Consider the following 27,613-nt stretch of genomic DNA (forward strand, 5'->3'; position numbering starts at 1 on the left):
GTGGTCAATAGCCAGGCTCACTGACCTATTTCTGCTTACAGCATTTCTTTTTTATCTGAGCAGTGCCAGGCACGCAGGAACTTGTGACAGGAGTGCTGGGTGCCTATGCTAATGAAGGGTTTGGGCTGAAGATTTGGTGCATTACTGCTATGGCCTTTCAGAGAGCTCTCTAGTTCCCACTGTTCCACCTTAAGTAAGCAGGAGCTGCCTGTGCCTCTCCTCTTTGAAAGTGAACTCCTAGATGTTACCTTCAGGCTTCTAGCTCTTCAGTTCAAGTCACAAGATTACACCTGTGCTAACCTGTCTGGGAGCTTTGTGATGCAGATGCAAAAACATCAGAGGAAGATTAATATAACCAGCCATTGATTTATTATGTTCTAGGAAGTAAGGGATAAAGCAGGCTGGCGTGGTGCCCTGAGCCCAGCCTCCACGGTGATTTCTCTTGTCCTGACATACATCCACCAGCATTTATCTTGTCTATTCCTCTTCCTCTCCCTTTAGTTTCTTGAACTTCAGGAGTTTCTTTTGGCAGGCACGCTCCTCGCTGCTGCTGCTGCTGCTGCTGCTGCTGCTGCTGCTGCTGGAGCTTTCCTCTGAGCTCTTGGAGGGGAGATACTTGACTGCTACCATGTCCTTCTTGTTCATTTGCAAGCAGAGGCAGGAGGATTTGCTCACCTTAAATGACTTCCCCCACATATTCTGGCACATGTCAGTCCCATTTGTGTACATCTGTGTGTCAAATAAGAAATGTATCAATTACATTTGGAAAGAATTAAGTTAAACCAGTCTGTATCGAAATGAGAAACATTTATCAATTTTTAAGACCTGGTGCTGGACCATGAAAAAGCAGCTGACAGTCATTCCTTGTCCCGCTGTGTGCTGTGCTTTATCACTTCTGAGATATCTTAAAATGTTATCCAGTCTCACAGCTGACAAAAGAGATTTGCCTGTTGTGAGAGCAAGTGATCACACGAAGTGCAAAGTGTTCAAGAGCCAGCCCTTTGTTTCCCCCTGGGGCTGACAGCCCAGCTAGCTTTCTGGGGCTGACAGGCCAAAGCTGTGCGTGAGAGGTTGTACAACTTGTAGCATGTCAGGTCACTCTGACATGCCTCTGGATCTGAGTAGTGCTGAAAGTGCCAGACTGTGCTTTATGGGAATCTTTATTTCTACAGCCTAGAAACAGCCCAGTGGAGTCACAGCTCCATGGGATCTCACTGTGCCTGCTTCAATGTGCATCATGACCAAGCAAGACCTCACAAAGGGAAGGGACATAACTTAGAAAATATGTTTTCTTCAAGCTTCCAAAGTGCTGTGTCCAGTGGTACAATGGCCTTTCTGGCTCAAGAAATTGTAAACCACAGCTTCTTTAATCCTACAATGTTTCTGTTAGTGCTGTGATTTCTGGATGGTGTGCTGGTTTACTGTCATTGCCAGTTCACATACGGATCTGACTCCATGAATCTTGGAGAAGGCGCCCTCTCTTTGTGGTTGGGGCATTTCCGCATGGAAGCTGCTCTATGTGCAAAAAACTAGTGATTGCATATTGAGGTCTATTATGTGGAAGTGGGCCTGGGCATCTCTAGTCCTACAGCTTCTTCTGCTCCATGTATTTTCCACAACAAGTTCTTCTTATGAGATGTCTCCCTGTCTCCCCACATGTGAAACCATGTTGACCTATGCTGTGCAGGAAGGCAGGCGAGGAGAAATCATAATCATCACTTTTGCCTTAGAAATCTCTCCTTTGTGAATAATACAGAGCCCATTCCAGATAGCCCCAAAGACACTGTAGTCCGTAAAACAGCTTTTCATTTCCCATCATCTCGAGCCAGGGCTCACTCCATGGCTTCAGTTGCTGGAGGACAAGTGTGGAGGTTGGCCTGTGCACTGTGAACAAGGCAGGGCCAGGAACGGAAAGGTTGATTTATCTAGTTCTCTCCTTTGTGTTCTCAGGGCAGGCAGAGTGTAGCTGTTTCTTTCCCACTATTCCTGTGCTTTTAAGCAGCATTAGACATTTTCTTCCAGCTCATGTGCAATTCTTGGGTTTCTACCTGCTAATCATTACACAAAATATCAAGATCTGTTATGTGGGGTTTTTTAGGTCTGTATGCAAGAGACATGGCTGCATTCTATTCTTGTGTCCCACAGGTTCTGTAACATGTATTCATGCTCTTGTACTTGCTAAATTGGTGATTTTATTTTGACCTTCATCCTAACTCTGCTTAAAGATCAGAGCCTGGCCAGAAAGCTGCAGCAAACAAGCAGTGCATGCAGCCCATTTACCCAACGTGTCCCTACATTACTGCAAAGGATTCTGATTCTTCACCTTCTTGGAAAATGTTCTAGTCTGTGCATTAACACTGCCTGGGGAGCACTCAGCTGGGAGAACAATGACAAAATGGGCCTCATTTTAGCCAGGCTCAAAGTGCTGGCTGTGATCCATCGTGCATTTATAATATTCAGCATTTGTTCCATATTCAGCATTTGTTCTAAATAGTCCTTACAACCACTTGCAGATGTCAAATGTAGGGCTGCTGATTGCTCCTCTGTATGAGCTGAGGGCATCAAAAGACAGTGAGCGTCTGCCCACAGTGCTCTGACACTGGAGAACCCATTGTGCTTCTGGGTAACTGCAACTTTCTCTTCCATAAGTTGAGTCCAAACCAAGGAAGGAGGTGATCCTGCCCATCTATTCTGCTCTCGTGAGACCTCACTTGGAGCACTGTGTTCAGTGCTGGTGTCCTCAACATAAGAAGGACATGGAGCTGTTGGAGCAAGCCCAGAGGAGGCCACGAGGATGATAAGGGGGCTGGAGCACCTGCCATATGAAGACAGGCTGAGAGAGTTGGGGCTGTTCAGCCTGGAGAAGAGAAGCTGCGTGGAGACCTCAGAGCAGCTTCCAGTATCTGAAGGGGGCCTATAAGGATGCTGGGGAGGGACTCTTCATCAGGGACTGTAGTGGTAGGACAAGGGGTAATGGCTTCAAACTTGAACAGGGGAAGTTCAGGTTAGATATAAGGAAGAAGTTCTTTACTGTGAGGGTGGTGAGGCACTGGAACAGGCTGCCCAGAGAAGTGGTGAATGCTCCATCCCTGGCAGCATTCACGGCCAGGTTGGACAGAGCCTTGGGTGACATAGTTTGGTGCAAGGTGTCCCTGCCCATGGCAGGGGGTTGGAACTAGATGATCTTGAGGTCCGTTCCAACCCAAACCTTTCTATGATTCTGTGATTCTAAGTCTAGTGTTTGTATATCATGTAACGTTCAGATGGGAAATTGCTCTGAAAAGATTATCTTCATCTTTATTCTGACTTCCCATGCAAGCCTATTTTGGGTGAAAAACATGGGCAGTTTGGGGTGTGGTTCCATTTAGTCGAGGAATGGCTGCGCCTGGTGTCAAGTGATAAGATGTCTGGATTTGCTGCCTGTTTACCCCTGCGAATGGTGTATTTTCTTTAAGAAATAAGTAGAAAGGAATTCAAGGTTAAAAACTCTTATCTCTGGACCTTGACCAGGGACTGGAGATTATTTACGGAGATTATCATTTCGGTTTTCACTTCATCTGGAACCACTGATAATTTAGCACATCTGGGAGACTCAGCTGTAAGTTACGCAGCCCATTTGGGTTTTGGCCACCTTCCTGAGCCGGCTGATCAGTGTCACTTTTGCAAGGCAGACAGCGCTAACTGGACTGTGACTTCCACTTGTATCAGTTGCTGAACTGACTTCTGGAAGTATATGCACTCGAATTGGACTCAAAACAATGAATCTGGGACCTCTGCAAGTCTTACTACCAGTCCCTAAGCACTACACTTACATTTCATTTCATTCTTCAATTTGGGCAGTTTTCATGGACTCAGTGAAGTTCAAATACTAAAAATACTCAAGTAAGTGTAGCAGGTTTGAGCTGTATTATTTTACCTTAATGCTAAACTTGCTTGAGTCACTAGAAAAAATCCTACCTGATTCTTTAAACATCTGTAGATCAGCCTTGCTCCTGTAAGTCTCGTCAGTTCTCACTTTATACACTTTTGCTCATAAAATCAGTTATCCCAACCATTAAACATTCTCAGAACGATGGGATGAGCTATCAGAAAGCTTGTTAGTGCTGCTCCTTAACCATCAGAGCCACATAGAGCAAAGCTAGCTCTGCCAGGCCATTGGCAGACACAATGGAGAACACACATTGGGGATACAAGAGGTCTATGGAGAACAAAAGGGAGACAGTTAGAAGAATGTCTTCTTCTAAGAAATGAGGAATTTGGAGGCTGGAGAAGGATTTGAACATAACAAAGTCAAATAGAGAAAAGGGCAAAGACATCTAATAGGCAAAAAGATCATCAAAATTCCATAGTAATTTGGGAATTTACATCCCAATTTAAAAACACAGAGGTGTGTAAAACCCCACATGATGTAAGGAACCTTATAAAATACCTCTCAGAGTCTCTGTTGTATGAACAAAGTCAATTTGTCTTTTACTTTCTAAACCCCACTGTGGTTAAACGTATCTGTGCTGCTTTGAGTTTTGTTTCACAAGTGGTATGAATAGTGGTTAATGAAATGCATATATCCTTAGAGTAAGAGAGCTACATAAATATAAATGTTTAACTATTTCTATACTTAAGATGTAGATATTGCTTGAAACTGCGGAAGTAAAAATAATTCACTTGTTGCATTTTACACCCAAACACTCAGGAAAAAAGAAAGACCCCCTCAATGCCATTCTTTTCTGCTCCAGTTGATCAGGTTTTCTTACCTCACTGTACTGAATACATTTATTCTTACAGCGGTTTTCTCCACTTCGATCCCGTTCCCAGTCTGTCAGCCAGTTACGAACACATGTGGAATCATCTTTGCAGGCTTCATACCTTCATGGAAATTAGTGGAAGATACAGTTAATTTCTCTCACTTCTTTTTTCAGTGGACTCAGACTCAACTCCAAAAGCCTACGTGGGCTATGCCAGTAATGTTGTGTGGTTGCACAGTGCAGCTTAGCAACAGATCTTCAAAAGATGTGCACATTATCTTAGCTTGACATGTACATAAACTCTGAGCTGGCTGGGAAGACCTAAATCCCAATGCAAACTAAACAGTTCAGCCACTACATTTTGTACTCACGGACTTAAGGACTCATGTTCTGAGGAGCAACACTCCTTTGTGCGGTGTTTTCTGCTGGTTTTGTTTGCTGATGTTACTGAGAGGAGGCAATAACTGTGTGGGGAGAGAGTTTGATGAATGCTGATGTTCAATATTGTGACAGAGCACAGGTATGCTAAAAGTGAACTGTCAATTGGGGGAGATGTGGGGGAAGTTTGTATTCATGAATTAATATGAGAAAAGAATTATATTTCCTGGGCAGAGGGTTGCTATGAGAAATGTGCACTGAAATAAGGAAAATCCACAAACAACAAAATCATAAAAATTAATAGGCTCTCAGCCTCAGAGTGACAGTTTCAAAGTAGTTAAACTTGAAGTGAAGGAGGAAAGAGAAGAGTCTTGCAGCTTATAGGTCCAAAATTTTAAATTTAAGCTGTTTTTAACTTGTAAGCAGTAATGTAAAATAAAAAGCCTATAAATGGCCTGGGACGAGTACAGTTTGCAACTGCTTGGTTTGTGTGATGAGAGATCTCATGGCTTACCATTATCCTACATCATTTCCTTCCTTCCACTTCTTTTTATGTTCCGCTTTTTGGCTCTTACCTTTCTTTAGCACCACTTCCTGCAAATCAGTTAACATCTACTTACATTTAGTCTCAATGGCTTCAGGCAGACTATTCCCACCAGTAACTGAGAGTGCCAAAACCACGAGGCACAGCTCTCAAGAAGTTAGTGTTGTTCAGCACAGTATTTATAATTAATGCCTTTGGGTAGATTTTCTGTTTGTCATTTTTCATCTCCAGGGTCATGTTTCCAAAACTAGTTTGATATCATGAAGGCTGCAGACTTACATTTTAAATGAAATATGAGGTTGTCTTGTGGTCACAGAACTACAAGGACACATTGCAGGACACGTGCATATGCAGATGCACATCCACAGAACCTTCACATAGGGCTTTTTGGAGGGAGAAAGAGCAGTAACAGATGGAGGGTAACCAGGGCCTGAACTACACAGGTGTAGGGCAGGAGACATGTATTCTCAAATGTGTTTATCCATGAATCTGCTGTCAGAGGTGGGGCTTTGCTGGAAATACAGGCTCCAATTTGACAAATTAATGTAATGTGGCACTACCAGGCAGATCTTACTAGTTTGTGCCATGACTGGATTTGGGACTAGCGACTGTAAGAATAACTGGTTTGTTGTTTGTTAGCTGCTGCACGTACCCTGACTGAGAAGGATACACAGAGGTAAATCCCGTGTTTCTCTAACACTAGTCACTTTGCCTGCTTGAAGGCACACCAGTTAGGAGCATCAACGCACACTCTTTGTTATTCACCATCTACAAACTCCATGGGCAGGGACAGGGCAGGGGAAGGCATGAGCAGTCCTTAGGGCTGAGGAGAGGGTGGAACTGCTTCTAGTGAAATCAGTGTCACCTTCAGTTATACTTTTCAAATGATGAACATGTATTTCAGAGTTTTGCTGAACTGGGGCATTCATGTTATGCATCTGGTTTCCTCACGAATTTGAATTAAATATGTTCATTAAAGGATTTATATTTTTTTCACTGTTATCTATTGAATTGTCAGATGAAATGTTTCCTAATTACAGTTACTGCCTGACTCGGGGGTTTGTTATATATCAGGTAGCAAGGCATAACTATCTCTCTGAATTTTCATTTATCCCAATGGAAGTAATTATGAAGCTAAGTTTATGAAAAGTCATGACTTAGGAAAAGTCTGTTTTCTGTTGCCTGTAAGTGGTTTCTTCAAATATTAACTAAAACCTGTGAGAAACAGAAACACAAATACCAGAAAGATCCTCCCTGACCATACCAGTTCCCTATGCACAATGAGCAGGATATTTTTATTTTAAAGCTTCTTCCCCCCTCCTTTTTTTTATAATTAGCTGTTTCTCTTTTAGGGGTACAAGGCCCTTTCACAGGTAGATCAGAAAATGGCTTGTACTTGGGGCTCTTTGAAAAGCAATAGTTTTACAACTAGTGGGAGCAAGAAATCCGAAGACAATGGGAAGAAAAGGAAGGCCCCAAGCAAGTCAGATGAATTTCTTTTAAATGAAGTCACTGCTCATTCAGAATCCTCTGCACATTTCTGGCCACAAAGACATACAGTATGCAGCAGGCACACTCACGGCATGTAGAGAAAGTAGGTCACATCACCAGCAATGCTACAGCCCGCTAAAGGGACTCCAGTGAATAGAACATGAAAAAATGTTACTTTCAATCACCAGAAAGAGTGGGAATTCTGTCCAGCCTCTTTTCTAGCCCCAGGCCTTAAGCAGGGTGAGGGAATGGGTTTGACATTGGCATTAGGCAGGCACACAGACTAGCACGCACGGTACTGGCTCATCATTATGGTTTTGATTCAGGCTAGCCATCTGTGATGCCAACAAGGGCAATAGATCTTTGTTCAGCATTTGTTTAGAGTAGAGCCTGCTCTCTGCTAGGAGGCTCTGTACTGGAAAAGGATAACTTTTTCCTGTGCAGCAGCTCTCAATCACAGCCCCACACACTTTCCAACAACAAAGTTAAAAATGCCATTTACCTGGAGGTTCTGGCAGTGCCTGGGGGACACTGAGGGCTTTGCTATGTCATTTGGCCCACCCTATATGCTTTGGTATGAATCTCATATACACTAAGGCTGGTTTAAACCAGTTCATAGATGAAAACTAAACTTACAGGGTATATTTTCTTTCATCTTTAGACTTTCACTGGATATAGCAGTTTGGTGATGACTTGTGTGCTACTTACTTTGGGATATGTTTGGTTTAGATATTGGTATTTTACTGCTTTGCCTGTTAGATCTATTCTAAAGCTCACTGGCAACTCCAATGCTTTAATATCCAAATGCTTTCGAATTTTGGAAATATTTGGTTCTGAGCTCTGAGATTCTGAGCACTGAGGCAAGTTCAAGGTCTCAGTCTTTATCTTCAAGGAGGTGAATAATCTGGATTCAGTTTAGAAGATTACTAAAAACTTTGGAAGGAAGGCTGCATGTGACTAATCTGTTCCTGAGGCACCTGGAGCTTCCTAACACAGACATAAAATTAATCACTGGAGCAAACTCTAGGGAACCTAAGAAATACATCAGCCTTTCTCACTATCTTACATTACAAATCCAAACCATGCTGCTTGTTTCTTTCTGTGGCACAAAGCAATGAAGACATATTACAGACAAATCCTACCACAATGCTGCACTGCACACATGACTTTGCCCTTGGAGAGAAGGTGAGAGCGAAAATGGATCCATGTGTCAATAACCAAGTTGTGTAACCACCGGGGAAAGCACCGTACAGAGCAGTGCGCTACCGTGTGTATTTTCTATGCTTCCAAGAAAAGCTCTTCCATAACATTTTTAGAAGTATTAAAACAGTGTTCCATGATTTTCAGAGCAGCCTAAGGGATTCACAGTTCACTACTTTCAAGGGATGCTAGCAGTTATAATCCGATAGTGTGAACACAGCCTGTGCTGTTTGTAGTATGCTTCACACCACTTTAACCATACTGTCTGTAGGTCCAGTTACTAGGCACAACATTAATATGGTACTGACTGAGATTTGTATGTCACATGAGGACATTATTTGATCCATCATCTCAAAATAGGGAGGGAGAAATATATGCTGGATATGGGCCACTGAAAAACTCTCAGTACCCCACCTGGATACAATGCTCCTACCCCAAGACTAAGGACAGATGCGTGCTGGGTTGTTCCACTACATGCCTTGCACTCAAAAACTAATGTGATTCCCTTATGCTATATTTTGGGAAATCAAATGGTAATTAAATGCTTGTTCATTGCTATTAATATTTTTAGCATTACTTGGCTGCGAGTTTCTCTGAGATTCAGGCTTTTAGAAGTGATTTTAGAGAGAGGAATGATGGAAAGGAATAGAAAAGGCCAAAGATGCAAAATTAAGGAATTAAGCTAATTTTTTATATGAATTAATTGAAAACATATGGGAAGTACCTGCTTTCATGATTGCATAGTGCATTTTATACAAATAACCTTCATATCATGATCAAGTATTTAGATTTAAAATGCTAACTGCACAAATGCTAACTCACAGGCACGGCCTTTTCAAAGGTTGGGCAGGGCCCTCACTGCTGTTAGCGCCTGTTGGCGTGGGGAGAGCTTTCCCATCACGTCAGGCATTTTGGATGCCACCGCACTGCATCCTCATGGAGAGCCAGGCAGTGCCGACCCTGGGCCCCTAGTGACTCCATCCTGCCTTCAGGATGTGCCATTATTATTTTGGGGGTAGTAGCTTAGCTGAGGAGAAAGTAGAGATGACAAAAAAGAAATGAAGAAGAACAAGAGAAAAGGCATAAAGGTGATGCCACACCATCGAATCTTAGTGCCAATTGACTGGGAGATCTGTGCTTCATCTACCCATGCTCTGTGACACCCTAGTAACACAGATGTATTAAAGCTAAACAAAAATACTTTGATAAAAGGCTGAACCTACCAGTCGTCACAAAAGTTTTGACACAGTGGAACAGACTGAATAGCAGCAGTGTAGCTGGGATGGATCCAGCGAGCAGCATATGGAGAACACCGGTAAAAGCACTCAATTTTCTTCATGAAATCTTCACAGCTGTGGTGGGTGAGAAAAGCCACAAATAAGCCTGTTTCTTAGCATCAAGGCTAGAGCCTCAGTTTTCTAGGCCTGCTTTGATGTGGGTGCAATACACAGAGAAAAGCATCCTTTCAGCCTGTTAGTGTCTAGGTTCCAAACTCATTCCTTTGGCATTGTATACAGCCTCTGACTGTGCAATTACCATGGCCAGCTACAGAGTGCACAAATGTTTCCATGCATATTTCAGCCCTATTTGTGTAAGCTTTCTGTAAACTTTTGAGGCCTTGAGTTTTCCTGGCAAGAATGATTCCAGGCAATAATAAAATGAAGTTTAAAACTATAGTACAAAACCTCTTCAATGCTATAGCCTCATGCTTTCACTGATCTTTAGATTTTTCCCACAGCCCAGCTGAAGTTACTTACAAGCACATACTGTTGTGCTCTTCTGGGAGTGGCAGGCAAGAGCTGTTACTTTGGCACATCTGTTTTTGCTTAATTGTTTTGTACTTTCATTCTTTTATTTCTCTAACTCGCCATGTTTCACAGCTCTAACATCTAGCAGAGTACTTGAAATCTTAATTATGAAGACATTCTTCATAGTTACAAAACCCACAGGGCTACAAGAATTTTTATTCTAAATATTCACAAGTTTCATTTCTGGACTCTTGTGCATTTAGTTTGAGAGATTTAATAACACAGTTGATCTGCTTTCTAAGCAAAGGAAGAAGCCTGGTCTATGCTGACTAGGGCTCACACTCGTGGATGTGACGGTTGCTTTGGAGAGCTACAGAGATGTGATGTGGTTGTTATTTACTGGGTTTATGACTGCTTTGCATTGCTAGATCTGGTCCTATACTGAAAGCAAACTTGAAAAAGCATATCCCTTCTGCACAAATAGTATATACACAGGGATTCACAGGCTTTTGTGAAAGAAGAGGAAGAGTCAGACATAGGTGTAGAGAAAAGATGATAGGAACTGGGTGGTGTAATTGCGAGGACAACCTGGGGATTGTCCATCCCAGGGGGAGTTACCATTAGCCATGTGGCTGTTACAGCATAGATCTATTGAACCAGGACACAGACAACATCAAAGCTGACTTACGGTTTACTGAGCTGCCCACATCTGTTCCAGTAGCTGTTGCTTATTTTAATTACTGGGGAACGCGCCAATTGCACTGTGAAGTCTGCATAGCAACAGGAAGCTGTTAGGAATGAAAGAGAGATCTCGCAATAAGGATTTTTTCTTAATACTGTATTTGTAAGTCACAATATGTGAGATGAATCTGTTTTGGTCCATAACATGATGAAGTCCCTTAGTACTAACTAGAAGACGTACTCAACCTCTAACATTTTTTGTTTGGGAAGTAGCAGTGTAAATGCTCAGTGAGTTGGACAAGCATTGACAATGCTTTGTCAAGGTGTGCCCAGGGAGCCCCAAGAATTTTACTGGTGTTTGGCCAGATGTTATATCCTGATCTACTGGGATCTTAACTTTGAAAGCTAACAAATATAAGAACAGAGTTGGGGAAATGTAACAAATACTATACTTTGCTCACTATAGAATTTTGATTTCAACCTTTCCCATTTGGTGTCTGCTCTTATTAATTAGTTTTCATACTTAATCACAATAACCCAGATTCATCTGGGCTGTAAGCTTCTTTTAAGCAGATGGATCTACAAGAAAAGTAAACTGCATTGAAAATAAATAGCAAATAAATGAAGGCGATGAGAGTTTTGCAGCTGACTTTGTGAAGAACCAGAATCTTACTCTTGGTTTGCATGCAGCAATATGCCAACGAAGGAATCTTTTCATGCTTACACTGCATCTTATATATTTTTGAGAAATTAAGGGAACTGGTAAAACAATCAGTGTGTACAAAGCTATACTTCTAAACTATGCTTGGCAAAAATTAAACCACTCTTACATTTAGAGTACAGAGTGCATTCATGCATGTTTGGCTCAGGACTTGGCTTCAGTTTGTGGGTGTCCCCTTCCAGGCATCCATATTTTTGGCAGGTGGATGACGTTATGACAGCAAAGAGGATGACAGCAAACCTCAGCATTGTTGTTCGGTTCTTCTTCCTGTATGGAGAGAAGTTTTATATCCTTTTTTTCTAGGAGAAGCCATAACATTAAAAGGAAGGACATATATAACCAAATACATATATAACCGAATAAAATATGCTCAGCAAAGATTCACACATAAATATTAAGCCACACATTCTCCTTTTCTCTTTGCATACATCTGAACACCTACACTTCCGCTGCATAGTTTTGAGGTTTGGTAGCAAAGGATAAAAGGCAGTTCAGGCTATTTAGGAAAACATGATACTTTTTAGTATTTAAGAAAATTATTTTGGATTTCCTATACTGACCTGAATTTACCTTTGGACCCTTCCAAAAGACATTCCTCTGTTTCACTAGATCTGAAGAAAAGGTTGATTAGTTCTAAAACTTGCAGAGTTCTTTTGCACACTTGGAAATGACACATTGAACACAGCTGCAAGTGAGCGGTCAGCACCTGAGCTGGGTGACATTGATAACTTGCCTTTGTTGAGGTTATGCTTATTTATGCTTAAGATTCTCATCCATTGTTTTCTGCCTCTTTTGTAGAGTTTGGTCAAAAATGCAAGATAAAACGGTTTTGTCTGTACAACAAACATTTCTCTAAACACAGACTGTGGATTAGTGAGCCGTTAGGACCTGTTACATAAATCAATGCATAATTATTTATACGTCATTAACTCAACCCTTCATTCCTTAGTTAAATATTTCTGTTATCTTTTTGAAATAATTTTGCCTGAATAAGGACTGCAGCTTCTCTATGTACCCAGACTTTTTGGATACAAAGAAAACAACATCTTACAGAAGAAGAAAACCGTCTCTCCAGTTTCTCAGTAGTTTCTCACCTCTTTTGCTGTCCTTCTGCGTGATACTTCTCTGTGGAACAGGAACACAATAAATTGCTTTTCTCATTTTCACTTTATATACACACCATCTGGCATCAGTGCTCCAGAATTTGTTTGCCCTGGAATTGTTCCTTGACCCTTTGGAATGCTAACATAGATTTATCTCAAAAGCAGATGCAATGACCAGCACATAATGCCCTTTTATTGCTTGCAAATGTCGACATGATAAAGAGGAAAGTACAAACATAGGTTAGAATTAGAAAAACAACAGCTCCCCTATATACCAAATACAGCTAAACCCCTGCCTGATTTTTCAATGATTCCTTGTCTTATTAATTCATAGAATCACAGAATGGTTTGGGTTGGAAGGGACCTTAGAGATCATCTAGTTCCAACCCCCTGCCATGGGCAGGGACACCTTCCACTCAGCTTTCTCCAAGCCCCGTCCAACCTGGCCTTGAACACTGCCAGGGATGGGTCAGTCACAACTTCACTGGATTATTATTAGCATATTATTAGATTCATTATCAGATTATTATTTTATTATTATACAGAATACAGATCAGAATATATATCTAATAATGAATTATTAGATTCATTCCTAAACCACTTTCATGGGGCTCTTATCACAGATTAGGACTTCATATTTCAGCCTGACCAGCTTAATTTTGACTACAGGTACGATGGCTTCCCTTGGCTTACATAGGGATTTTACTGCAGCCCATGGAAGAGAAACCATGTCTCCCGATTCTCAGGTCTTTGCTCTTTCTCCACAAGATCTCTTTAAAATCTGCCGCTGTTTGCTACGTGCCTCTTATGTACTCTCCAATCAGTGCCACAAGCACCACATGAAACTGTTACTTGTACCATTGATAATGATTCCTGGTTGGATTTCAGTGTGAGATCTGCTTTCTGCAAAGAGGATTGTGTATCTGAACATAAAGCATCGCATAGGGTAGATGATTACAAATAGTTGCACTTACTTTCCTAAATGAAATCTCATTGAGTACTGTTAAGAGCAGCACTGCTCAGTACCTTGCAATTACTTAGACTCCTAAGGAAAGCAGCATCTGTTGGTTTTGTCTTTAAAGCAGAACACTGCTTTGTCAGATAATACTCTGGCACTGTTATTTACAAACCTTTTTTGCTTGAAAAAACAAATACTGGCACAGTGGAAGCTTGGTATGAATCTCATTGAGCAAACTCACTGAGCATGATGATAAAACAATCTCTATAAGCTATAAGCACTGATTCCTGTCCTAGCTGTAGTAAATGCCTCAAGGCAAGAGTCTTCCTGGCCTAAAAAGAGCCATTTCCAGACCAGTGGAAACAGCAATTTTTATGTTCCAGAATGATTTAATTAAGACAAGTTTAAAGAATGAATTTAACTAAGGCAAGTTTAAAAAAGCATAAAGTAACTATAGGAGAAACTGAAGTACATCTAATGGCTTACTACCTACATCTTTACCTCTTGCAGTGTGACCTAGCGTTGGCTGAAATTCATGGAGCTCCTTTCTGATTTGTAATGTAAAGGATTGGTGCGTACTGCTCAGCACTTGGATCTGTGTGCTCTTACACAAACAAAGAGCACTGTGTAACATGAACACTCAGTTTCGGCATTGTGGCGAGTGATAAAGCAGCCTGGTAAAAAGCACAGGAATAGCACATGCTCTGTGCCTTGCTGCTTGGTTTGCATAAAATGTATGCACGCTTGTAAAGGTGTAAAGCATGCCAGGAGGTGTCTTGTAATGCCTCTGTTCACTGAATTGACATACAAATTATATTAAGCTATAGGAAACTGGGATCTCTTTCAGGCCTTGAGCACGAGCCAAATGGGACCACTTGCTGGGAGATTAGGCAGAGTTTCTAGCAGCAGGAAGGAAAATTGTCATATGTTTGTGATTTCTCAGACCTGGCTTTGGTTTAGCTATATATGCAAGCAGGCTCAGGCTAAGGAGCTTTTTGAGATCTCAGCTACACATCTTCATCACCAAAACTTGGTTCTTTTTTCTTAAAGTATTCTCTGGCTACTTATTTTGTGTGATGCCTTATACTGAGAAATTTGCTGAAGGAAGTTTCTTACCCCTTCCCATACTTGAATGCATCATTTCTCTTTATTCATTAAAATTGAACTTATTTTCAAGTACTCAGTGATGTTCCTGTACTTTTAAGACTCCTGCTGCCTTTTAATTTTAACTATATCAGTGCCCTGTAACTTCTAGTCATCTTTTCAAGAGCTAAAGCACGTGTGATGTTAAAAGATCACCACAGACAGCAATTCAGGCACCACAACATTTAATTATTATTATTATTCTTATTATCATCTGATGATCTAATTGATAGTGGCCTATTTGCTAGTAAAGGCATGCATCTGTTCCAAGCCCACAACACCGCTACACTCGGTTTCAAGAGCCATCTCCTGAGCAACTTCCTTCTGCCAAGAGCCATTAGCAGAAAATTAGGGGAAAAAATGTTTAAAAAATACAGCTAGTTGCTAACTTCCCAGCTTCCGGCAGTCACTTTAGTGACTCTCTCAACTGACGTCTCCTAACGCAGCACAGTGATTCCTGTTTTGTGAGTCACATCTCTTTAATTACTGCACAAGCTTTTACGCTTTTATATTTCTGGTAATTCTGCAAAGCCGAGGTGGTTAAAGGAAAAATTGTTTGTACTTCCAACCAGTGACAACTGCCAGATCCATTTCCCTTCTTGGCATCCTGAAAGTGTCACAACAGCGTGACCGGAGGGAGACTGAGTTTCAGGAGCGTAAATTAGAGCATTTGGCCTGTCATAGCTGTATTATATATGGCAATGTGTGCTAATGAAATTAAGCTGTTTGCTCCTCATATGTCAGGGTCAGCCTGCATGCTCAGAAGATGGAAGTGTTTTTCTTGTTAACTGTAAGTAGTTATGTAATTAGGAGCACAGGTTGTCTTCTGATTTAGTGTCACTCCTGAAGGTCCTTTGCAGAACTGCATTTAAAGTCGCAGCAAGGGCACGTTATTTGATGATCAGTTAAGTATATATTCTTGACTTTCTTTATTTCAGACTTCAGAACCACAAATGCATGTTCACAAGTGTCTCTCCTGAACATATCACGTCACAAGTCAAGCTGAATGCCAAAGGAGACACTCCAGATGGACTCAGTCTGGCGCTCCTGACTCTGGAAAAGCAAAGCTGAGGTCAAACCTTAACGCTACTGAATTTAAGGTGTGATGTGTTTCTGTTCGCTTTGGTGGGACTGGGATTTCTCCTTTTATTTTGTCTGTGTAAGGAATACATCAGAGCACAAAGTAAGGCTTACTTGCTTTATTTGAGTACAAAATGTTGCTGAGCTAGTTCTCCAACAGGGCACAGGAATATCAAAAGCACCAGTAATTTTGTATTACCAAGAGAGTGAGTCAGTGGGGGAAAAAAGGCAGATATTTTAATGAATAGTAGGGTTAAAAAGCAATCACAACCCAAACAATGAAATTATCACTGTAAAAATGTTTTTTAAGCCCTGTGTTAGGTTTTTCAAAATTAAAGGGTACAAAAACCTACTTATTTTAGCTTATTACTCAGTTGAAAGCACCTCTTGAAATCATAACTGAATGCTCTCCCTTTGCCTTAGTCTTTCATTTGCCTTTCACATTCTGCTAGTCTGTTACTGTGGAGGTTCCTTGAACCACTAACAACCATTGTTGGTTTTTTTTCTACAAAGCATGGGCTTTGGTTTGGGTAGCTCCTGACTGTGTGCTGTGCTGCTGACTGTGTGCTGTGCTGCTGACTTTGTGGTGTGCTGTGGGCTCTCAAAAACGACATGGAAAATCTGGGTCCAGCTTGACTTATACTCCCCAGAATGAACCAACTGCAACATCTTGTTTAGACTATTAATATTTGATTTAATTTTCTACAGTCTCTTATGAATGATGTCTTCTTAGGGGAGTATGAATGCTATTTTTTATTAGTTACATTTTTGTTATGGGTATTTATTATTTGGATAGAGGTAATGTGCAGATGTTCATGCATCGGGTTGTGAGGTAGTGTTTTAAACTACTTGGTGGCAATGCTGGATTATGGATGGCCATGTCCCACAGCCCCCTTTTCTGCTCTGATCCTGTACAACCCAGGTGGGGCTGTGCATCCAGCCAGATGGGGGAACTGATCCAGCAAAAAGAAACCCAGCACTTCCCCCTGCCTCCAGTGTTTGTAGCCAAATCAATTTCCCTGTTCAGTTTATAGCACAGCTGCAGAAGACTTGTGTTGCTGTGAGGAAAACGGTGATATATGACAATGGGAGAGACAAATAGGGGAGGGTAAGACTGGCAGGACTTTAAGTCACATCTGCCAAACTCTAGGCCCCATAGTGTTGGTGTTCTGGGTTTTGTTTTTTTTTAATTGTTATGTTGAACACCTTGTCTATTAAAAAAACCCCCAAATACTGCAAGCACAAGGTAACAGTGAGATCATACTGGTCAACATATTAAAAGGCAGTGACTGGAAACCACCAAATGAATCATTGCTGAGCTTTTCCTGTTAGTATCACAGCAAGGATGAATTTTAAGGAGGACACAGCTGAGGTCCATGTAGTGTCCCTGCAGACACCTCTGGCGACTGACTCCCACACGTCATATTTCGTTCTAGGTAGCTTGACTCATGGTCCTGTGATGAATCTGTGGTTAGAAAATTGACCACAACACTCACGGAAAAGGTATTTTTTTTCTCAGTGTCTTTCTTTATATTGTCATGTCTCTCTCTGCGTCCCCCAAATGGCTCCCCTCTCTGCTGTATCAATAAAAACTGCTTTCACTTCTAACTCCCTTCTCGGTTTATCTATGTCCTTTCTGTCTGTTCTCTTTCAATACATACATGTTAAGTCTCTTCAACTGTTCCAATGCCAGGTTCCACAGCACACCAGTTGGATTTCCATGGCTTGCTTTCTTGTATTTGTCCTCTCATATTTGGGCAGCATTTCCTTGAGTAGCAGTAGAACTAAGGCAAAACTCATCTTTGGTCAGGTGCCCAAAGAGAGGGTGACAGCAGTTAGGATCTGATGCTACTCCTGCTGGTCAGCATCTCTCCATGTGCTTCCCTTTCTGGACTTTTCAGAAATACACACAGACATACACATTTCATACACAGATGTAATTTATACTCTGTTAACACCTAGGAGTAGCAGCTCAACTATGGCAACTGCTGTACAATTGAGGCCAAGCTGACAGTGAAAGCAGCATGTTCACTGGTCTCTTTCTGTCTCTTTAAAGCTATAATGTGTTTGATGAGCTTTTGTTGTTAAGAAGTGCTGTTAACTTAGCTATTGCACTAAGCTCTCTCTAAACCTCACAGCCATACTTTTAACTCCTGTTATATATATATTTACATCTTCTACCTCTTTATCAGATGTAAATATGGTATCTAGAACAAGGTTACAGCACTGCAAAGCTGTCACTTTGACATGCAAGGATTTATGTCCTTCATGGTATATAAAGAAGGGAAATAACAATTGGAAAGCAAATCATATCCAGTTAGGACTGGACTTTTCTTATATCTAGATCTAGTAATTGCCATCCTGGACCAGGCTGTCGGTTCATTTACTTCTTTATTCTGTCCCTAAGACTGACTAATAGTAATAGTTTCCAGTGAAGATGCACTGGAATATTATGCTGTCTAATATACTTTTATGGAATAACCTGCCCGCAAGAAATTTCTTCCTAATATTCCTTAATTCAATGATTAGTTTGTGCCATGAAACATGAGTATTTATATCCTTCCTGTAAAAAGTCCTCATGTAACTGTGAGTATTTTTATTAACTACACAAATGTCTAACGCAGAACTTCTCAAACAGCAGACCTCACTAGATCCAGATCATGAGTAAATTTTGCCTACATTTTGTCAAAGTCCCAGACTTACTAATTCTCCTGCATTCTTTTGGAAAATCCTGTATTTGTTACCATTTCCCTGGAGTTAGGGGTGGTGGTGGGGAGCTGCAGCACTCTGTGGCTGCAGTGTTCAGCTGTGTGGGCAGCCTGCTTTGCTTGGCTAGCCTGGCAGAGCTGGAACTGGTGACTTGCTTTTTGTGGAACAAAATGATGCATCGTTCTATAAAGAGCAATCGATTAGTCTCAGTCAAAGCTTTTCCTAGCAAATGTCACTCTGTCTGCAGTTCATGTAACTACTTATTTACCCTTAGTTTTATTTTGCGCACAACTGGCATTTTTTAGTTGTATCACACTGGAGCTTTTTTTTGTGAACCCTGAAAAAAGAATGCTGTCAGAGGGGTGAAATTAGGGAAACATCCAGGAGTCACGGCAATGACATGCAGCCTGTGTAATTACTTGTCATTACTGACATTCTGCGCAGGTATAGTGCAGCATCCCAAAGCACTGAGCCGTCTGCTGGGCTGGCTGCATGTTGCCAATTGCCAGACATTAGTATTCCAGTGTAAAGACCAAAACTTCTCTGTGAATACCATTAAAACTGGGTCACCAACAGAAGGTGTGTGACAGCTTAACATGCGGAACAACAAAAACCATTTCCTTCATCTCATATAGAGCAGAAATTCTGAAATTCTGAGAGTGAAGATTATGTGTATAGTGTGAGCAGAATGACAAGTGACAAGCCATGCATTAGTGATGCAGTTCTGCCTTGGAAACAGTGAAAATAGGTGATCAGCTGGGTTTTGTGCTGTACCAGTTTTGCTAAATGTTCAAATTTAATAGGAATTCAAATGATTAAGTATTTCATTTTGTAGGGGACATTCTCTTGCTCAGCAGCATCCTAATAACATCTACTATTTAACATTTTCTATTCTGTTTGGAATAAAGAGGTTTTAACCTCGCAGCTTCAAGCTGTAGATTTCTATTCCAGCTCCAGGAATTAGTGCTAAACTGTGTGCTCAGCAGCCATAAAAATGCTGCAGATGGATTTGTCATTTCAGAAAACATTATGGAATAAGCTGGACTGGACTCTGTGTTCTTTAAACCAGACAGAGAAGAATGGAAGGGAACCCTTCCTGGATAGCACCGTTCCAGCTCCTGCTGAATCAGAAGGGCATGACGAGACCTTCCTGAGGGAGAAAACGAAGGTGGAAGCCAGGGAAAAGAAGTATCTAGAAGTGCAAAGAGAAACAGAATTAACTGAGTATTAGTCAGTGAGCTACGGAGGCTCTATGTGTAGAGCTGCTTTCGCTCTCTTAGTCAGTCTGGATAACATAAGAATCAGCCCCTTTATAAACCTTTATTAATTACTCTTCTTTTTTGGATGTGACAGAATATTTCTGGAGACAAGCACCATGAGCACAGGCGTGGCATCATACTATGCTCTGCCTCATTCATCTGCACCCCTTTTCCCTGCCAAGTCTCTCATGATTCGGTCACTTTTATTTAAAGCTGGAAAAAGAAAAAGTTCAGAAAACTAGCTCATATGGAAAAGCAAAATCAGGTCACTCAGATGGCTCTGCAGATTCAGGTCATGTTCAGTGACGAGTTTAAATGGAAAAAAATATGGGAGAATCAGTAAAATGAAGAGTATTTTTCCTATTCCTATTCCTTCAAATGAATACTCACTGTTCTAAAACATTGGAAAGACATCTCAGGTCTGAAATACTAAACAGGGATTAACCAGAGAAGGACACAATCCAAAACAACCCAAATGTAATCTTTTCACAAGTGCAATGTCCCATAACCCCCCAAACAGCTTTCTGATTCAGAGTGATCAAAAAGATTTGTCAAGTGGTTTGAGTGCAATACTGAACCAGAAGGCAGTTATTTGCAATTCTATCTAAAACTAACAACCAAAGATTTGTTTTTAGTATGTTTGTCTGTGTTTAATAGGTCAGGCAGGTAGTGTTATTCAAATTCTCATTGTGACTTTTCTTCCTGTATTCATGAATTCTTCTTTTTGGCATATGAAGCAACCAGGTGTGAGCCAGTGCAAGGTGGCCCACAGGCCATAACCAACAAATAACTAATTGGCATCTGTGTTGCAACAGGGCAAAGATCCAGCCAAATTATGACGAGGCTCTGTGCCATCCTAATAGACTCACATTATCACGGATGCCAAGATTCCATAAATCTGCATTATTTACATTTAGTTAGGGCAGGATTCCCAGCTGGGAAATTCCACGTGGTTGTCCATCTCTGTCATATACAATTATGATGGAAAAAGATCTTTGTGACTAATCCAGCATCCTGAAATGGTTTTCAGCAAGAACTTAAAATATTCTTAATAATTCTTTAAAAATGCTCCCACTCACCTACATCGATAAATTGTTTGAAAGTGTATTTTTGTTTTGTACAAAATGAATAAAAAATGTATAAAATCTGATTACCTGGTTGAAGATGTATAAGCCTTTTCAACTTGTTCAAAAGGGAGAATGAATTAATCGTTTTTTTCCCATGGCAGTAGCAAGGTTCCTGACTATGTAACAGTGAGAAACAGGACAACTTTGAAGTTGCTTTTGTGAAAAATGAATGCAGAAACTGGTAACTTGTACCCTGAGGAAATAACTTGCAAAGACAGAAATGCCGAGAGGGTGTGAGTTACTGAGATGAAACACAAGATGATGATATATGCTCTGATTACTCCTTGAGGTAATGAATCTCCATAGGTTTGTCTTTTTTACCAGGAAGACTAAACTACACCTTCATCTGCTCCACCAAAGGGGGCTGTAGCACTTGATGGTTCCAGTGGTAAATGTTTTCCTGCACCTCGGTGCCTGGGCTGCAGGGGTGCTCCAGCCACTGCAGGGTTGGGGGCTTGGTTCCCACTGTGTCATGTTGGAGGAGCTGGCGACCCTCTTGGCAGAGATGTGTGGCTTTTTGCCAAAGTCATCCTGGTGACACCTCAGGAAAGGGTCTGTGCTCACCTTCCATTTCCAGGGGCAATTCAAGTGTTTATTGACACGACTCAAGTGTTTATTGACACAATTCAAGTGTTTATTGACATAGAAGCCGTGTCACTAACTGGACAACTGTTACAAGACACCTGATCATGCTGATGGGGACAGAAGGGCTGCCCTCAGCCTACACCCCTGAGCCTCCTGCGCCTGCAACAAGGCAGCCCCGTTTTCCTCCTCTCCCGCCATGGAAGCGGACCCTCTGCAGCCGGAAGGCGTCGCTCACCTGGGCAGCCCTACCGGGAGCCAGGCTGCCAGGCTGGTGCCGTTCCTGCACCCGGTTTACCCCCGCTGTCTGTCAGACTGAACCCCCTCTCCCCTCAGCCCCAAACGCTGCCGCTGCCTTCCCAGGGTGCCCCGCGCCCTTTCCCGCCTCGCACCTCCCGCCCCCCTCCTCGTGACGAGTCCCCCTCTCCCCTCCTTCCCTCCCTACTCTCGCGCCTGTTCCCCGCCGCGAGGCCGGCGCTCTCGCGATACTCGGCGGCGGGCGGGCTGTGCTGTGCTGTGCGTGGGGGGGGCGGTGCCGCGGCAGCCGCTGCGCCCGCGCTCCCCTGACAGGCGGGCGGCAGGACCGGCGCCGCGCGGGCATGTCCCCCCGCCCCGCGCGCAGGTGGTGGCGGCGGTGGCGGCGGCGCCGCCCCGGCTCTGCGTGAGTCCCGCCGGCCATGGCCGGCTCCGCGCCGCGGGGGCCAGAGTCGTGCCGCAGCCGCCACCACCACCACCACCGCCGCTGCTGTTGCTGCTGAAGGAGAAGCCGCCGCGATGAGGAAGGGCCGCTCCCGGGGGGACAAAGCGGCGCCGCCGCCACCGCGGAGAGAGCCCGCTCGGGCGGTGTCCGCCAGCGCGGCGGAGCGCAGAGCCACCCTGCTGGGGGGGGGCGGCAGGAAGGAGCCGGAGGACGGCCGGGCCGCGGGGGCGCTGGAGAGGGTAAAGCCGGGGCGGGGGCCAGGGGGGGCTGGTGGCGGCTGTTGGCATGGAGACGCGCGCCCCGCGTGGCCGGGCCGCGGCGGGCGGGGGCGCCCCGAGGTGCCGCCCTCCGCGCCCGGCCGGGCTGCGGCTGCCGCAGCGCCGGGGCTCCGGCGGCGGGGGGCTGCGCTGCGGGCGGCGGCGCCTGCTGAGGCGGCGTCCTGCGAGCATCCGCTCACGGTACATGCGCTTCCTCAGGTAGATGTCCCCCCAGGAGACATGGGTTTGGTGGACGGAGGTGGAGCGGTGGTGGTGGGTCAGTGTGCTGCCCGCGTGGCGTGGAGTGTGTGGTGCAGTCAGCGCTCCTGCCTGAATGCCCATGCAGAAGTGCATGCAGTGTAGTCTAGTTTGTGATACATGCTTGGCAGTATTAATAATTACAGAATTCTTCTTACTAGTAACCTTCTGTAGGTCACTCCTGATAGTGATAGTTATCATGCATTTTCCAGCATTTTTTAGGTTTTAATGCCAGAAATGGTTTATTTAGGAAACAGACCTCTGCAGGTATTTGAAAATGCATGGGATTGTTCAAAGCGAGGGTGTGTAGGTTCAGTATGTCCACTCTAATGTCTTTCACCCCCACGAATAAAGGATCTGCTGGTTGCTGTTTAGGGTTACAGGGATGAGAGACCCAAGAGATCTTAAACTTTTGTTTCAGTGTTTTGATATTCCTAGTTTTACAAAGAAGAAAAATATGGGATGAGACTCAGCAGCTTAAAAATGTAGATGGCAACTAATGCTTTCATTTTTTTAAGAAGGGTAAGTATCATAAGTATGAAGACTCCCAGGATGCAGTAATTCATTGCTTTGTTTTGCCGTTTTTAGGAGCATGGTGGTGAAAAACGAGGTTCTTTGATGTTTCTTGTCACAAAGGTGTCTTAAGTTCATGTCATGGTTGCAGATGCCCAGGTTTACTCTTTTCTTTTTAGGATTCCTTAGTTTTTTCTAGAAAAGCAGCATGACATTGCCTTCAATTACAGGAGACTTGTAGCTTTGACCAGTGGATATCTCTTGAATACAGATTTCTCACACTCTATTTTTTAATTTTTTGTTTTATTCTCTAGTGCCTTCTTAAGCCAGCTGCTGCTTTGGATGCTTATCACTTCCTGAAACAATTAAGAACACTAATAACCTTATTCAGGAAAAAAAAGTGATTTAAAAGACTTAGTTTCTTCCCAGCTGTCCATTAAAATAGTGTTTGGCAGAGCTATCAAACACAATAGCAGGGTGCTGACAGACTCTGTGATATTGACATGGAAACTGGTAGAGTTTTTTCCATTCTTGGTAGTTGTGAACTGAGCTTTCTACAAATTGTGGCTACAAAACACGCTACATGCCATGTGATGTATTGAACTCAGGAAGCTTCACCAGCACAATGTTAACATTACAAACCAGGAAAGGCTTCAAACTAAGAAATGCCAGTTTTTGAGATGCACGAGGCTTTTTAATGGTAGCTGCTGCCAGTCTGTTTTTAGCTTGGGTGCTCTGACTGAAGCCTGGTGTGACTTGCAGGAATAGATCTTTATGTGCTGGCAGGTATTCAGTGTGATGGAGTCTTCAAGGAGTTTTGCAGCTGAAGAAAGCTTCTACTCAACGTGTGTGAGACGCCCCTAAACTTCAGAGGAGAACCTCTCTACTTACAGCTTTTCTGTCTTTTAAGATCAATAATTCGTTATTTCTTTAAACACCAGGAGTTTGTAGTGGGGATGTGGTGGAAAGGGCCTCCGGAGATGCAAAAGGCGGTGTGATACTCCACTTCCACTGATGCAGCTTGTAGCTTGGTAAATATTTCCTTTGGGGCCACTTCTGATTTAAGTAGCTTTGCTGCTTCCAAGCCTGTAGTATGCCCTCAGCTGTGCCAGTGTAACAGTGTGCACAGCTGCAGGGAACCGTTCTGAATTAAATTCAGATTTCACAGTTTGTTTGCCATGCATTTACATGAGTCTGTGGTTGGGGGAGACTAAGCTGCTCTAATGTTGGAAAAAGTACTTGTCAAACAGTGACTGTAGTAGTTAATCACTGTAGTGACCTTTAGGCCTCCGAAAATCCGGTCCTTTAACATGCTGTGCTTACAGTTCTAATGTACATATGATTAATGTTTTCAATTTTTTCATGAACTACGTAAGAACATAAAAATGACTGTACTTGGTCATATTAAAGATCCTTCTAGCCCAGTATCCTGCCTCTCTGGGCTGCCAAAAGCAGATGCTGTTGGAGAAGAGCACAGTGTACATTGAGGAAATACCTCTCCTGGCCTCCAGTAATTTGTGGCTCACAGGTTTCCGGATCTAGAGGTGAAATTTGTTTTTAATGCCCCCAGTGGGTTTTTTCTTCTGTGAATTTGTCCAATCAGTGTTTGAAGCCGTGTAGATTTGTAGCATCCACAACATCCTGTGGCTTAAACACATTTTGTGTGGAAAAAACACTACTTCTTGTTTGTTTTTACTTTCTACCTGCTTGTTTCATGACTTGTTTGTTAATGCTTGTATTGGTAGTGGCAATGAGAAAGAAAACCCATGTTATTCTGCGTGGCTTATAGATTGAGAACTTTCTTTTATTTACCATCCCTGGCTTGTGACTTTTCCAGAGGCGTTTTAGACAGAAGTGACTGGATCCTTTTCATTGTCCTTGCTGTTTTCTTTGCACCTTTTGCAGGTGTGTTCTTGATTGGTGACAGTGATGCAAGAATTGGAGGAACAGGGTTGGGGAGCAATAAACCAGGACTGGCTACAGCATTTCAGCGTATGACACCCTGTAAATTTACACAGCTTATTCGGTTTTATTATTTAAGCTTCTGCCTGCTTTTTCTTGATGACCTTTAGGCACTGAGTTGGCAGTTCTGTGGAACTACTGTAACTCCACAGTCATTGTTTTGAGTGAAAATAACTAGTTCAGGATTTGTCTTCGTGTGTATAAATTTAGATTTTTTTATATATATATTTTACACTATGCATCTCTTTACATTTATTTACATTTAATCTTATCTGCTGTTTTACAGCCCACTTAAAAAGTATCGTTAAGGTCTTCTTCAGATCTTTGGCCATCACTTTTGCAACCTTGAATAACTTTAAGCATTGTCAGCAAACTGTCATCTAAATGTTAAGCTGCTTTGCCAGATTTTCCTTTAAAATGTTGGAGGTGCTGATCCTCAAACAGATCCTTGTGGGACTCCACTGCTGATCCTTCTTTTGTGGGAAAAAGGCCAGTTGTTCCAAGTTCTTGTTTTCTATGTTAATCAGTCATTAACTCTTAGATGAATTGTCCTTCTTCTCCTGTGACAGTTCAGTTTCATTGAGTGAGGGCACCTTTGTCAAATACAGCCCACTTGGATTGTCATAGTGTCAGCTTACTCATCGTATGTTTGCTGACTGCATTGAAGGAAAAAAAAGGAAAGTTGAGGTGAAAGCTGTTGTGCTTATGAGTGACAGCCGCCCTCATCCAGAGGCGTATTCTAAGCATTAGATCGTTTCCATATCGTACTTATGTAATTAGTTTGAGACACTGTAATATTTATTGTGAAAGCTCTCGCATGGATCACAGCTGGTATTTGTCAGAGGTGCTTTTATTGGCATTTTCCCCTTCAGGTAGAAGTCAAAGGTCAAAGTTCTCATAGAAAGGATTCTTCAGTGTCTAGAAGATGTAACTTAAGGGGGGCTTATGATGGAAGTGTACAAGACCATGGTGGTATGTAGAGGGTAGATAGCAGACCCCATGCTTGTTGGTATTTTACCCTCGCTTCTGTCAAACTTCCCTCCTCTTGTTGTGGATGGCCAGGACCAGGAGAAAATTTGAGAAGACTCCATGACTTTGTGATGCTGTGGGATGATAAACAGATGAAGGGAGCAACAGCAGCAGAATCTCAACAAGCAGTTCAAACGGCTGAGTAGAAGGACTGCAGGTTGTAGAGGTGGGATTTTGGGTTAGATGAACCCTTTGTCTTGTATAAAGTTGAACTTGGCTGCTGCAGACAAAGAGTTGGACTGAAATGTTGCTAAAGCCGGAGGCTCCCCTGCTGCTTGTATGTTTGTTGTATAGGAAATGTTCAGCTGATGCCAACAGACAAGCTACATATGTAATGTACAGAAAGACAAAAACCCTCCTTAGTCCAGGTTGGTTTTCTTTTGGGGGAGTCCTTTCTATAGGGCAGGCAGCGCAGTAGGCTATGTCCAGCCGTAAATTGCGATGTGCCTGAAAAAGGGAGATCTTGTGTGTTTTCTAGACAGTATGTTTTGTCATATCTGCATCAGATAGCAAGTATTTCCTGAGCTTTGAACAACGTGAGTGGCTGACAATCAAATCATTAGACATTAGGATGAAGTTACATACTGTGAGGGAGGTGAGGCACTAGAATGGGTTGCCCAGAGAAGCTGTGGCTGCCCCATCCCTGGCAGTGTTCAAGGCCAGGTTGCACAAAGCTTGGAACAACCTGGTCTAGTGGAAGGTGTCCATGCCCGTGGCAGGGGGTTGGAACTGGATGAGCTTTAAGGTCTCTTCCAACCCAAACCATTCTATGACTCTATGATTTAACTATTGCACTCATTTGGAACTGTAGTGCTACAAACTTTCTGAAAGTAGCAAAAGTATTCCTTTCTCTCCGAGTGTCTTTGAAACTTTGTAGATCTGTATGTCCCAAAGCCAAGTGGATTACTGTGATTATCCAGTGTGATTTCCCCATGTTTGCAGGCTGTGGAGCTTTCCTGAAAGAGAGATTAAAACATCTCTCTTAGAAATTGATCTTATCTTAGCCTTAGATCATGGTGTGTCTGTCACCTCTTCTGGAAAGCTCTGCCAATGTTTAATTATTCCTGCAGTTAGGAAACTAAACCACATCTTATTTCAAAGCTTGTTTTGTCTAATGTCCAACTTTCAGCTGTGGAATATGCCTATGCTAGCACAGGCAGTAAAAATTCTCTACTATCTGATATCTTTTCCATGTACAAGTATTCAAAATGTAAAACCTAGCTTCAATTGGAACAGAAGACACTGGGCTCTTTTGCTTCTAGTGCTTCGTGCTTTCCCTTGGTTGTTCTTGGACTGTGTGTACCAGAAATAGGTAATATTCTGGCAGGAGCCTGTAGTAGTGTGATCACAGACAAGGTTACTTCTCTGTACTGTTTGATACTTGTCCTTTTCTAGTTTCGGGATTGCATTACCACAGCTGGGTGTGTC

The 27,613-nt window shown here is 42.6% G+C and overlaps 2 protein-coding genes across 11 annotated transcripts in view; one reads left to right on the forward strand and one right to left on the reverse strand.

Annotated features, from left to right (window-relative positions):
• Positions 1-350: 350 nt before the first annotated feature.
• LOC115611727 (riboflavin-binding protein-like) lies at positions 351-12,666 on the reverse strand. Of its 3 annotated transcripts, none has more exons than XM_030495079.1 (6): positions 12,600-12,666; positions 11,615-11,772; positions 10,792-10,891; positions 9,579-9,707; positions 4,752-4,863; positions 351-729 (listed from the first exon to the last, which is right to left on the reverse strand). In XM_030495079.1, the coding sequence occupies exons 2-6, from the start codon at positions 11,751-11,753 to the stop codon at positions 478-480; spliced, it is 732 nt and encodes a 243-aa protein (XP_030350939.1). In that variant the 5' UTR covers positions 11,754-11,772; positions 12,600-12,666; the 3' UTR covers positions 351-477. The 3 variants fall into 3 exon arrangements, with proteins under 3 accessions (XP_030350939.1, XP_030350938.1, XP_030350937.1); XM_030495078.1 differs by having other exon boundaries at positions 11,615-11,786; positions 12,600-12,658; XM_030495077.1 differs by lacking the exon at positions 12,600-12,666 and adding an exon at positions 12,560-12,583.
• Positions 4,859-27,613, forward strand: part of MAST2 (microtubule associated serine/threonine kinase 2) — a 218,721-nt gene continuing 195,966 nt past the window's right edge. For 3 of the 8 annotated variants that reach the window (XM_030495059.1, XM_030495070.1, XM_030495060.1), the window contains exon 1: positions 22,018-22,405. In XM_030495059.1, coding sequence (XP_030350919.1) covers positions 22,241-22,405 — 165 coding nt within the window. In that variant the 5' untranslated portion in view covers positions 22,018-22,240. Of the gene's footprint in view, positions 5,263-15,647; positions 15,810-22,003; positions 22,406-24,135; positions 24,226-24,251; positions 24,739-27,613 lie in introns of those variants that run through there. The other 5 variants (XM_030495069.1, XM_030495071.1, XM_030495064.1 and 2 more) reach the window with 4 other exon arrangements.

The sequence above is a fragment of the Strigops habroptila genome, chromosome 8 (assembly GCF_004027225.2).
Source record: "Strigops habroptila isolate Jane chromosome 8, bStrHab1.2.pri, whole genome shotgun sequence".
Lineage (NCBI taxonomy): Eukaryota > Metazoa > Chordata > Aves > Psittaciformes > Psittacidae > Strigops > Strigops habroptila.

Bases quoted from the DNA above. Each gene is read 5' to 3' on its own strand.
- LOC115611727 (XM_030495079.1), bottom strand. From the start codon at position 11,753: ATGCTGAGGTTTGCTGTCATCCTCTTTGCTGTCATAACGTCATCCACC. The intron at 10,892-11,614 runs GTAAGAGTGGTT...CATTCCTAACAG, and splicing joins ATGCACTCTGTACTCTAAAT to CTTCCTGTTGCTATGCAGAC. The intron at 9,708-10,791 runs GTAAGTCAGCTT...CACCCACCACAG, and splicing joins TGTGGGCAGCTCAGTAAACC to CTGTGAAGATTTCATGAAGA.